Source organism: Acomys minous (genome assembly GCF_964271855.1).
Source record: "Acomys minous genome assembly, chromosome: 5".
Lineage (NCBI taxonomy): Eukaryota > Metazoa > Chordata > Mammalia > Rodentia > Muridae > Acomys > Acomys minous.
Window position 1 is genome coordinate 99922752 of NC_140494.1, and position 12863 is coordinate 99935614.

Below are 12863 nucleotides of genomic sequence, written 5' to 3' on the forward strand. Positions count from 1 at the left end.
CCGTCCTTTAGAATAAAGTAAGAAGACATCAGAAACCAGAATGAGAAGTTCATGATGTTTCGGTTCTTTTCAAAACCAGAAAATCACCCTCCAAAATTACCAGTGCTTAACAGAAATTTATTCAATGAACATGTAAATGGTTGGCTAAAATTCAGTTATCACCATGACAGTACACAGGAACTCAAGAAAAGTTCAGCTCCAAAATTAGACAATCTTGCCATTTCTGGGTTTATTATCACCCCCCCCCTTTTTTTTTTCCTCCTTAAAAGCATGTAATTTCTGCAAAGGAGCTAGAAAAAATGACCTTTTCCCTCTCTGTCTTACTTGCCTTATATGTATTTAAGAAACCGTTTATGTAATTAATTTAATTTTCTCTATCCATCATTTGCATTTCCTTGCAGTGATGGATTTGTCCCTGCATACCTTAATGCATCATGTATGTGCCCATGCGAAGATTCATTATATAGATCAATACATCTTCTATTCACATGAATACCTTTTTTTCAAAGTCTTATTCAGGGCAATTTTAACATCTTTGTTCCTCAAACTGTAGATGAAGGGATTCATCATGGGAACCACAACAGTGTAGAACACGGTGGATACCTTATCTTGATCCACTGACCCAACAGGAGAAGACTTAAAATATATAAATGATGATGATCCAAAGAACAGAGAAACAGCAATCATGTGGGAGCTGCAGGTGCTGAGGGCCTTGGACCTGCCCTTTGTAGAATGCATGCAGAGGATGTTGGAAAGGATCAAGGTATATGAAATAAAGATGGTGAGACTGGGAACTATCACACTGACACCCACCACAATGAAAACCACCAGCTCATTGATGGAGGTGCTTGTGCAGGAGAGCTTCAGGAGTGGGGGTATGTCACACATGTAGTGATTGATGATGTTGCCATCACAGAAGGTGAGTCTCAGCATGCACACTGTGTGGGACATGGCACCCACAAACCCCATTGTATACCCACCCACCATCAGCACAAAGCAGACCTGATGGGACATGGTGACCTGGTAAAGCAGGGGCTTACAGATGGCAGCATATCTGTCATAGGCCATGGCTGTCAAAACACAACATTCATCAATGACAAAGAAGGCAAAGAAAAAAAGCTGAGTCATGCACTCGGCATGAGAGATGATGTTCTGCTTCACAAAACTCACCAGCATTTTGGGGGTTATGACAGAGGAGTAGCAGAGGTCTGTGAAGGAAAGGTTGAAGAGGAAGTAGTACATGGGGGTGTGCAGGTGAGGGTTCAAAACAATCAGAACAATCAAGCCCAGGTTCCCCACCATGGAGACCACATAGACTCCCAAGAAGAGGAAGAAGAGAGGTAGCTGGAGCTCTGGCTGCTGTGTCAAGCCCAGTAGGATGAACTCCTTCACGGAAGAATTATTTTCTGAGGCCATCCCCTCAGGTCATAGCTGTGAGAACGGGAAAACGAGAGGTATTAAGGTAATATCCAGGCTTTCATAAGTAAATCCATATGATGAGACTGAGAGCCTGAACAGAGAGATGAATGCCAGCCCTAAATTTTTGGCCCTTGTATTTGTCTAAATTTCATATAATTGAGAGGATGCACAAGCATGGATACGGAAGCACAGAAGAAAATTTTATTCAGCGTGCCAATGGCCGCTCTCTTGCTCTGCAGAATTTCTGCTCCACTTTCGAGGCTCCATTTCTGTCTTGCCAGTCTACCTCCCTCCTTATCATAGTGGAAATTGCAAGGAGACAGGTGATGAAGGCCATGAAAGGCCCCCTGGCTCCCTTAGCTGAGGCTTCTAATACCTGAATACCTTACATACAGTTGAACACTCACCATTTTACAACATCACCAAGAAAGGAGAAAGCTAACTCTTCAGCCCTTTCGTCATACAGGGCAAATAGCTTCAACTAATTTTAGGGAATAACCATGCAGGGAGGAAAAACAGATCTGTTCAACTGTTGTTTTTCCTACTTGAGCCCTCATTTCTCCAAGCTCTGAGAAAATAGGAGCTGCAGATCGTGATTTCTAGGATGGCTTTGCCCAGAGTGTCCTCTCGAATCCTAAATTAGTTAATACCACCTACTAATATCAAAAGAGCCACATGATAATATGGCCCAAGGGGCTTAATGAGTTGGATAATCCTTGGGACCTGATTAAAAGTTGGAAGGCCTAGGCTTCCCCCAGGGTTTTCTCTGAAGCTCGGGCTTTGAGGCTAAGCAAAAATCAGTACCCTGCATGTTTAGCCTACTCAATAATGACAATTGCTTATTAGAATGTCATAGTTCTATGTATATCCCGGCACACTACAAGTCATAAAAATCAAGATGATCTTTTCTTTATCTTCAGTATCTGCTCCTATAAAAATCTCTGCAATACTATAAAATATTTTGTTTATTAGCAATTCTTTTGTCATATCTGACTTCTTTTTTAATTTATCAAACCCCAATATGTTCTAAAAGAGAGAAGTTAGTGGAAATTTAAGCTTTTTATTATTCTATATCATCATAAAATGAAGGAAAGGAAAAATATGTGTTTAGAAGAATAAATTTTGTTTATTTTCCAAAAGAAATTTTCTAACATTTTTGAGATGAAAATATAATTGCATTTCTTCCTTCCCTTTCCTCCCTCCATACCATCCCATACATCCTCCCTCACTCTGCTTCGAATTCATGCATCTTTTTTCACTGATTTTTATAGTATGCATAGATGTATGTATATTTATATTTTTCTAAGTATAACCAGCTCTATATGTATAATGTTATTTATATGTGTTTTCAGTGTCAACCTGCAACAAGTGCTCAGAAAATTTGATAAATATATTTAAAATGAATGTATAGCTATGATCATAGACAGCAAATTAATTATGGTTTTAAAAATAAATAAAAACATTAATTTTATGCAGATAAGTATTACTATTTATTTTTTAAAACCCCTAAGCCTGGACATTTCTGTAACCACAATAGTACCTTATGTTGTATTCAATAGCAGTGCCTTTGTTGCTTCTGTCCCTACACCTCCCTGGCCACGGGAAACCACTAATATGCTCTACATTTCTACGTACAGTCATTCTGAAAACTTACATGAATGGAAGCACACAAGATATAAACTATTCTATGATTGCTACCTCTTAGGATTGCTTGACTTCCTTCTACTTTGTGTTGTATGTGTTCCATAAGGCAATGCCCTGAAGTTGTAAGGGTTATAGATATTCTCCCAAACCAAAATAGTCACGCTTAATGCTATAACAGGTGCCATCTAGATGAGCATGCGTGTGTAGGCTTTGCACAGCTGTACATGTGACTGTAAGAGGGCATGGAGGTTGAACATAAATCACAAGGATGCTCACTTGCTAGTGTGGGGGAAAGGCACATCAGTGGAGCCCTCATGGTGTCCATGGACCAGTTAACAAGATTGAGTCACCCTGTTGAGTTCTACACTCTGGTTTATGTGAGCCTCTGCTTTCTCTCCTTCTTCCTAGCTGCTACAAGACAATGGTACTGTTATGTCCTTAGTGTTCTGGTTGGAATGAGAGCAAAATGGTCCTCCTGGGATTCACTCTGGAAGGTTAGAGGAGCAAGAAGCCCTATTTGTTGTAATTTGCTCAGTGGGGAAATCCAGAAACCAAGCACTGGGGAAGATGTGATAATGATGAAGTGAACTGCTTTCTTCCCTATATTCACTCTTGTATGTTTTACTCCAGAATTCTAACAAAGTTATTCATGTCTACAAGTTTTCTAGGGTCAGTCATTCTAAGAGAGATGAGGGTTTTCTTTCTGTTATTATTGTCCTTTTAATTCAAATTTACAACTGCCTAAATTATCCATATGATCATGCCAGCATTTGGCATAGTATCTAAATTATGTTTTATATGTTAGTGTTTATGGGACTGGGATGGCACACATATATTGTGTCTTATTGAAATAAATGACAAAGATAAATTTGTGTGCCAGAGGGAGAGCTAAGCAGACACTCTACAACAGCAGTGCACAGCAAGTAAATGATCTTGATTAGTAAAATATTCAGATTCCAGAAAAGAATTGGGAAGAGTGTATGCTTTACATATGTCAATGCAGTCTTTCAATTTAGGCAAAAAAAATTGTGGAATACTTAATCTCTGTAGAGTATCAATTCAGGTAACCAGTTGACATTACAATTTTTCCTAACACATCTGACACAGTCAGGTTAATTAATTAAAGTAGAAATAAAAATATAAAAAAGAAAGAAAGGAGGCTGGAGAGATGGCTCTGAGGTTAGGAGCACTGACTGCTCTTCCAGAGGTCCTGAGTTCAATTCCCAGAAACCACATGGTGACTCACAACCATCTATAATGTAGCTAATGCCTTCTTCTGGCCTGCAGGTGTACATGCAGACAGAGCACTGTATACACAATAATAAATAAATCTTTTTTAAGAGGAAAGAATTCAATTTGAAATTTTTATGTTACATTTATGTATTGTAGGGGACATCTGTGTGCTACAGTTGACGTTTGGAGTTCAAATGACAACGTCCAGTTGTTTCTCTCTTTTTGTCATAAGAAAATTAACTCAAGTCGTCAAGCTTGGCAACAAGCACCTTTACCTAATGAGCCATATTCCCAACCCAGAACTCCTTTCTACGCAGACAGCAAGGATATCAATACCTTACCACATTCATATTCAGTGTTTGTCCTGAGATAAAATACTGTCTCATAAAGACATTCTTTCTCGGTTTGAATGTAGGTATATGACCAAATATAACACTGGGCAATCTTTTCGAGCCCTCTCTTGTGTCTGGATGTTTACTAGTTGCTTTTCTCAATTACATGTGCAAATCGCTGACAAGAAACAACTTAGATGAGAATGGTTTATTTAAGCTTACATTTGAGGAGATTATCTTACAATAGTCCACCATGGTTGAGAAGTCACAGCAGCAAGAAGCAGAGAATGATTAAGGCTGGTCTTCAATTTACTTTGTCCTTTTCATGCAGTCTACACATAAGGCCCATTGAATGGTGATGTTCACATTTAGGGTGGGTCTTCTCACCTCAGTTACCCTAATCTCTCACATCCCTCAAAAACATGTCCAGATGCAAGTTGACAATTAGTATTAGCAAACATAGTCTGCTTCTGTGAAGGAAGTCTGTAGTGTCAATACTAAAATCATAGTGTGGCTAATGTATTTGTTTAGCATGGTCCACAGAAGTTCATGCTCATTGAGAGTCCTATAAAGAAAATAACTTATTCTAGAAATTTTAAGAAAGGAGAATGAAAGGGAATTAACTACTTTAAAATATAGCAGATTTGGCTAGGAAATAGATTTCAGATTGGTGATTAAGGATTTATCCCACTTTTCTGTATACCTGATTCACCAGAAAAGCAAGTCTAGGTGAGACAGAGTTTATGTGTAGTGTCTATTTAACACTCTTAGTCCATGCTTCCTCTAATTCCTGAAGAAAAAAGAAAAAAGAAAGGCTGACTCACCACTGACTCCCTTTCCCCAACTTAGAGGCAAAGAGCTGATCTTGTATTCACCATTCCAATTTGTTTAGTAGACAAAGTTTAGAGATCTAACAAGACTTTCTCACGTACTCTGGTGCCTCACATTTGACCATGTCCCCTGGAGGGGGAGACCTGGTGGCAATCAGAGGAAGGACAGCAGGTTACCAAGAAGAGACTTGATACCCTATGAGCATATACAAGGGGAGGTAATCCCCCTCAGGAACAGACATAGGGGAGGGGAATAAGGGGAAAATGGGAGGGAGGGAAGAATGGGAGGATACAAGGGATGGGATAACCATTGAGATGTAACAAGAATAAATTAATAAAAAAATAAAAATAAAAATAAAAATAATTGGCTACAAATAAAAGTTACATTATACACATTGGTAGGATTTATGTTTTCTGGTTGTAAGGTTGGACAGCTGTTCTAGTTTCACTTAATGTTTGATTTTGTCAGTAGCCTTTTCTTCATCTATAGAGGTCATCATGTGACTTCTGTACTTGCATCTATTAACACAATATATTACATTTATTGAATTGTGTGTATTAAGCCATCATCCTTGCATCTTTACAATGAAGTACCCTTAGTCATGGTAAATAAAATACATGATAGATCTTCTCCTAATTCATATTATCTTGTCTTACTTGTCTCTTCTATTGGTATGGTTGTTCGCTGAGATTTTTATTAGAATTAGTAAACTTTTTATCACCAAAATTTTATTTTTCAGTATTTCGGTTTTAAAACTAATCCCCATTACCTTTAGTATATTTCAACTAATTCTTTGAGAATTTCATACATGTATACAACGTATTTTGATAATATTTGCCAGTCGTCTCCCTAACTCCTCCAAGATCCATCCAAGTATCTCCTCCCAACTTTCAGATTTTGTTTTCCTTATAACCCACCAAATCCAATTTGTGATACCCATATACTCATGAGTACAGGACTATTCACTGGGCCATGGTGCAACTACCAGGGACCACACACTTAAAGAAAATTAACTCTCATTTCCCCCAAAAGCCATAAACTCTCAGTTGCTCCTCAGCTATAGAAGGGAACCTATGAGCCCTCCAATATCCATATTGGAGTGTTGACTGCTTTGATCTTGTCCAGGTCTTGTATAAATAACCACAGCTGCTGAAAGTTAATAAGCATAACTGTCCCATCATATCAAGAGGACACTGGTTTGTCCCCATCCTCCCCAACCTCTGGTTCTCACTATCTTTCCACCCTCTCTTTCTACATGGTCCCTGAATTTTAGAAGAGGTTTGTAATAGTCGATTTATGGCAGAGCACTCCACATAAACCTGTTCTCTTCATTTTGATGAGTTGTGAGTTTGTGTATTAAGTGCTGCCCACTGTAAAATCAGACTTCTCCAATTATGTCTAAGAGTATATTTAGGGGTCACTTTGCTACTATGCCCATTTAGGAAAATAATATTAGTAGATTCATCTCTATGGCCTGAAACCTTCACAGCCATGGGTTTGTGGCTAAATTTATAGTGCCAGGAATGAATTTCCTCCTGTAAAGCAGACCTTAAATCCAATCAGAAAACAATTGGTTACCACCATAAAATTCATTCCACTACTGTACCAATTGACATATCTTGCCATGCCAGTCATTATTGAAATTTACATTATTCAGCGCTGGGAAGAGTGTTAATGACTTCCCCCCCAGAAGCCTATATAGCATCTTCCAGTACTACAAAAAGCCAGCAGGAAGGAAGTGTCTTATTCAATACCAAATTAATTCCTCCGTGTTTTTTAACAATGTATGTGGTGTATGTAACAATAGAATCTTACCACAAAATTCTGATAGTCAAACAAGAACAATTACAAAAGTTTATTTTGTTTTGACCATCTCCAAGACACATTTTATTATAAACTTAAGGAAAAATATCCTTCATCTGCCACTGAGATTTTTATCTGGCCACCTATGGCTTCTAAGGTGAGCAATATCTCCTATGTAGATAACTCCAATACATATAATTGAATGAATATGTATAAATATAAGTATATTGTATATGTTTGTGAAGCTTACAAAACAGCAGGTTTCCAATGGTGTTTCTCAAGCATCTTCAGATTTTTTTTCCCTAGGTCTCATGACCTATCTAAATTCAGGGTCTTGGCCTCATTGACAGTGCTAGATATGGATTTTATCTCATGAACAAAGCCTTAAATTCAACTTTAAAGTGTGATTGGTCGCTCCCAAAACATGAATGCGACTCTTCCACTAGGGACATATCTTTCAGCCACCTCCTACTACAGCTCACTGTGTTAATACCTGGGTGAGGTTGATAATTACTTTCCTCCTCTGCTAAAGTGTATAACACCATCCAGAGCTATGAATGCCAGCCAGTGGGCATGAAGCTTCCAGTTGAGTGTCAACAAGCTCTGTCATATTCTACAACGTAAATATGTTTTATCTTCAGTAATAGCATCTAACCATCACGTTGTGGAAAAAAAAAAACCACTAAATAGCATCACCATTGTTTGTGGGGACTAACAGCTAAAAAGAAGGATGTAACTCACGCCCAGTACTGGGAGTTTTATTTGGTAGTATAAGATATCAAGCCAGGGTATTGTCACTTCCATTATATGCTAATCCCATTTAAATTCCATATATATATATATATATATGTATATATATATATATATATGTTTGTGTTTACCCATATTCCCTCTTGTAACCTCACCCTTCCTACCCCCCTCCCCATTTAATCCTCCAATTCTAATTTTCCCTTTATCTCTTCACAACACTACATTCTATTGTCCCTTCCTTGAAAGGTTCCCTCCTCTCTACCTCTGGTCCAATACTACTACCCAGTCTCTGTAGTTATTCTAAATTAAACAAATGTATCTATATATAAGCTAACGTCCTTGTATAAGAGAAAATATCTAGTTTGTCTTTCTGAGTTGTGGTTACTTTACTCAGGATGATTGTTTCTAGATTGGTCTATATGCCTGCAAATTTAAGTTTTCTCAACAGTTGAATAATATTATATTATGTAAGTGTGTCATATTTTTAATATCCATTTGTCAGTGTATGGACATCTAGACTGTGTCCAATTTATGGTTATTATAAACATAGCAGCAATGAACACGGATAAGCAAGTATCATTGTTGTAAGATGTATAGTCCTTTGGCTATATGTCCAAAACTGGTATATCTAGATCTTGTGGTGGATCTATTTTCAGCATTTTAAGGAGCCTCCACACTGATTTCCATAGTGAATTTACCAGTTTGTGCTCCCAAAAGCAATGAATAAGTGTCCCCCACCCCTTTCATGCGTCTCTGCCAGCAAGTGTGGTCATTTGTTTTATTAATCTTAGCCATTCTGATGCTTGAAATAAAATCTCAAGCTTTATTAATGTAATTAATTCCTCTCCTTTGTCCTGCCCTGGACTGACTTCCTTATTTCACTAGCCACTTTTGTATTCTCCTTTAATTCATTTCTGGGTTTGATGACATTACTATAATTATTTTAAATTTGGGGCTGGAATTTTATCATTTTCACTCTCATTGGAGTCCAATACTTCAGAATTAGTAATTTTTGGAGACATCGTCTTGCCTTATATTTTCATAGCTATATTTCTGAAGTTGGTTTTGCAAAAGAAAAAGGAATTAAGTTGTTATGTTTTGCTTGTTTGTTTTTTAATCAACAATAGTATATCAAAAAAATCATTTATAATGTCCAAGTGGTACTAGCCTATAGTAGAGCTGAGCTATTTCCTCCAGTTGAATGGAAGCTGTAGCTAATCAGCTAAGCTTTCAACCCCCATCCTCAGGTTCTTTGCTCTACCATTATCTTTGTCACCCTACATTATTTGTTACCACAATAGTAATGATTACTTTGGGGCAATAAAGACTGTTCAGCAATCAAGAGAAGTGGTTGCTCTTCCAGAGCACCTGGTTTTAATTCTTAACATCCATGTAGCATCTCATAACCCTCTGTAGCTCCAGTTGCAGGTGATACAATGTCCTCCTTTGGTCTACACATGGAGACAAAATACTCATACACGTAAAATAAGATTAAAAATTTTTTTAAATAGTATTGATACTTTCTGTTACAAATAGCCCTTGCAAGTCTGGATTCTGCTTGTTTTTTAGTTCATTAGCTCCTACTGTGTGCTGCTCGGCTCTCCGTGGCGGTGGCACAGTCCCCCGTGTATGACTTCTCTGAGTGCCCGCTGGTGGGCGGGGAGTCTGTGAGCTTGGGCTCCCTGCGGGGCAAGGTGTTGCTCATTAAGAATGTCGCGTCCCTCTGAGGCATCACGACCCGGGACTATACCAAGATGAACACTCTGCAGAGATGCCTGGGGCCTTGTGGCCTGAGAGTGCTTGGTTTCCGGTGCAATCAGTTTGGACATCTGAATGAAGAGATTCTGAATTCCCTCAAGTATATTCGACCCGGTGGTGGGTTCGAACCCAACTTTACATTGTTTGAAAAGCGCGAACTGAGTGGTGAGAAAGCCCACCCGCTCTTTACCTTCCTGCAGGAGGCTTTGCCTGTGCCCAGTGACGAGCTCACTGCGCTCGTGACCGACCCCAAGTACATCATTTGGTCTCTGGTGTGACGCAACGACATTGCCTGGAACTTTGAGAAGTTCCTGGTGGGCCTTGATGGAGTTCCGGTGCGCAGGTACAGCTGCCGCTTTCGCACCATCGACATCAAACTTGACAAAGAAGCCTTGCTGTCCCAGCAGCCTAAGGCGTTCCTGGTATCCAGGCTTGGTGATCACTGGCTGCACTCTGCGGGGGAAGGTTCTTCCATGATGGTGTTTCCTCTAAATTTGCATGGAGAAACACGTGATTTTTCAGGACCACCCCTCAGATGGGCGCAGGTTTTGTCCATCCCGGATGCCTTTCTGCTAATAAAGTGCTGAATGTCAAAGAAAAAAATAGGCCTTGCTGAGTCTCTTTTGTAGGAACATCTACAGGGAGAGCTAATGAATATTTTCCTGTTAGTGTCACTTGCCCACTGGCCTTTGCCTCACTGTCCTGTGCCTGTGTGCATCCTTTTCTCAAGTCTTCACAATGGCTGAACAAAGGAAAGCACTCTCAAAAAGAAAGGAAGAAAGAAAGAAAGAAAGAAAGAAAGAAAGAAAGAAAGAAAGAGAGAGAGAAAGAAAGAAGGAAGGAAGGAAGGAAGGAAAGAAAGCAGGCCACTCTCCACGTGTTCCTTGGATCATTCATTGGTGTTCGTGGTCTGTGATAGATCTTTTTACTTTACATCCGTATATTGAAGAATCACCTCACGCTGATTTGTCTTTGATTATATATTTACACCTCTCCTGAACCATTCCCCTTCAACCTCTATGGAAAAAAAGGTGATGGCTTGGGGGGATTTAGGCTCACTACAGTGAAAAAAATAATGTAAGTCACAAATCAGAGGAAGAGCTCTTATAATACTCTTAGGTTGAATGTTTCTGGAATTTGTTTAAATGTGTCAGAAGTGTGTAATATTCAAACCATACCCTGAACTAGAGAAGACGAGTCTCTCTATATATACATGACGTAGTGTGTTAGGTTATCCTCCACGATCTGTGCTTCCGTCTTCTCAGTATCTCTAGATGTGTCAGGACACGTTTTCTCTGAAGTAGAGTCTCTGGGTTTCAAAGCATGAAACCATGTGTGGCCTTTTTTTCTCAGGATTCTGAGAAATTTTCTTTATACCATTAATACATTGAGCACATTCAGGACTATGAAAGCCTATGAGGCAACTCAAGGTAGATCTGTGGATGGAGAGGTAAGCAAGAGCTAGTTAATGACCCTCCATTGTTTATTGTATTATTGTTTAGTAAGAATGGTGAAACTGCTTTTATTGTCCTTGAACATGTGAAAAATGATTTTTTTTACATTTTTAAGCTTCCTTGTGTATAAAATAGATTGAGGGAATCAATATGGTCCAACAGCAGGTAAAGTGCTCGCCCTCAACCTGAAGACCTTGAGTTTGATCCATAGGCTACACACAGAACACACAGTATAAGGACAGAACCAACCGTTAAGAGTATTCCTCAGACTTCCATATACTTGCTGGCATGTATGCCCCCTCCATCATACACATACACACACACACACACATCCATGCATGCATGCATGTGCACACGCATGTGCATGCATAGGGTAGGAGGACAGAGAGAAATATAAAAAGTAATTTAAAACAAGATTGAATTGAGTGGCTTTTAATATTGGGTATACATTTCTATCTCTTCGTAAATGTCATAGAATGCAATAACACTTTTGTTCCAGGTTAGTAATGATGGCACAAATTTAACAAAGGAATCCAGGTTATCCATAGAGCACACAGTCATTAAAGTGCACGACAGTGGTTCTTTCTATTCTGCTTTATCTTGTTGTTTGTTGCTATTTGTCTAGCTTATTTATTGTTTTTATTTTTAAAGTCAGAATACAACATCATTTGCTTTTTGCAACAGAGTCTTCTTTGTGGCCTAGGCGGGCCTTGAACTCATAGTCTTCGCTGAACCTCATGAGTTCTGAGATTACAAGTAAGCACCATCACGCTTGGCTAGTTAACAAAAATGATTCAGAGCTCTAGCAATCAGAAATTCCAAAAGAACTATAGACCATACCTAAGTCTTGTCAAAATATTTCTCTGATAGATGATCATAGCAAATACAATCCTTAAAATTATTTCACCAGTAAAATAGATAGGTAGGTAGATTAAATATGATAGATGATCGATAGATAGATAGATAGATATAGAGATGTAGATAAAGAGATAGAAGCAGATAGTATATGAAAGTATATACATTAAGCATGCATAGCTCAGAGACAGCAGTAAGACTTTTATACTGTAATCAAGCCAAATAAATTTCATCTTGGCTCATGAAAATCATATTTTAAAAAAGAAGACAAACTGTTCATAAAGGGTTCCTAAGTCGCACATGCCAAATGGCAAAGGACAGATGGCCAGTCAACCCAGTGTTCTTAACTCCAACCACTGTCAATACTCATTGGGGTACTCGATCTGTATTGATCTATTTTTGAAAATGGTAGCAAAGACTTCAACAAAAAAAAGAAAATCAAAAGAAGGTGTCAGTCTTTTGGCAGTTGCTTTATCATTTTGTTGTGTCAATTAACTCATATAGAAAAATACATTTTACATATAGAAGAAATAATAAACTTTTGATTAGTAATTTACTCTAAATTGAAATATCCTATCTTGAAGGAAAGCTCACTAAAACTCTAAAGGTAGACCCATTAAGATTTGGAAATGAACAACTCACAAGACTCAGAAAGTTCCTGAAGCTTAAAATAATAACAAGCCTCATCGCTCCCAAAGGTTGGATAGCAGTGAAAACTGCTGAGTACAGGAAACTCTTCAACTTTTCATTCTGTATGCAAGTCATGCAAAGACCTCTGGAGTCC

General features: G+C 38.5%; 1 protein-coding gene and 1 pseudogene across 2 annotated transcripts; one reads left to right on the forward strand and one right to left on the reverse strand.

Moving 5' to 3' along the window:
- Positions 1–480: 480 nt before the first annotated feature.
- Positions 481–1416, reverse strand: LOC311598442 (olfactory receptor 8B8-like; the record flags this gene model as incomplete). Its single annotated transcript, XM_084783486.1, has 1 exon — positions 481–1416. One exon carries the CDS (start codon positions 1414–1416, stop codon positions 481–483), a length of 936 nt encoding a protein of 311 aa, XP_084639612.1.
- Positions 1417–1583: 167 nt separating this feature from the next.
- LOC311598443 (glutathione peroxidase 1-like) lies at positions 1584–10357 on the forward strand (annotated as a pseudogene). The gene is made up of 2 exons: positions 1584–1742; positions 9590–10357. The product of its transcript is annotated as a glutathione peroxidase 1-like (transcript).
- The last annotated feature ends 2506 nt before the right edge of the window (positions 10358–12863 follow it).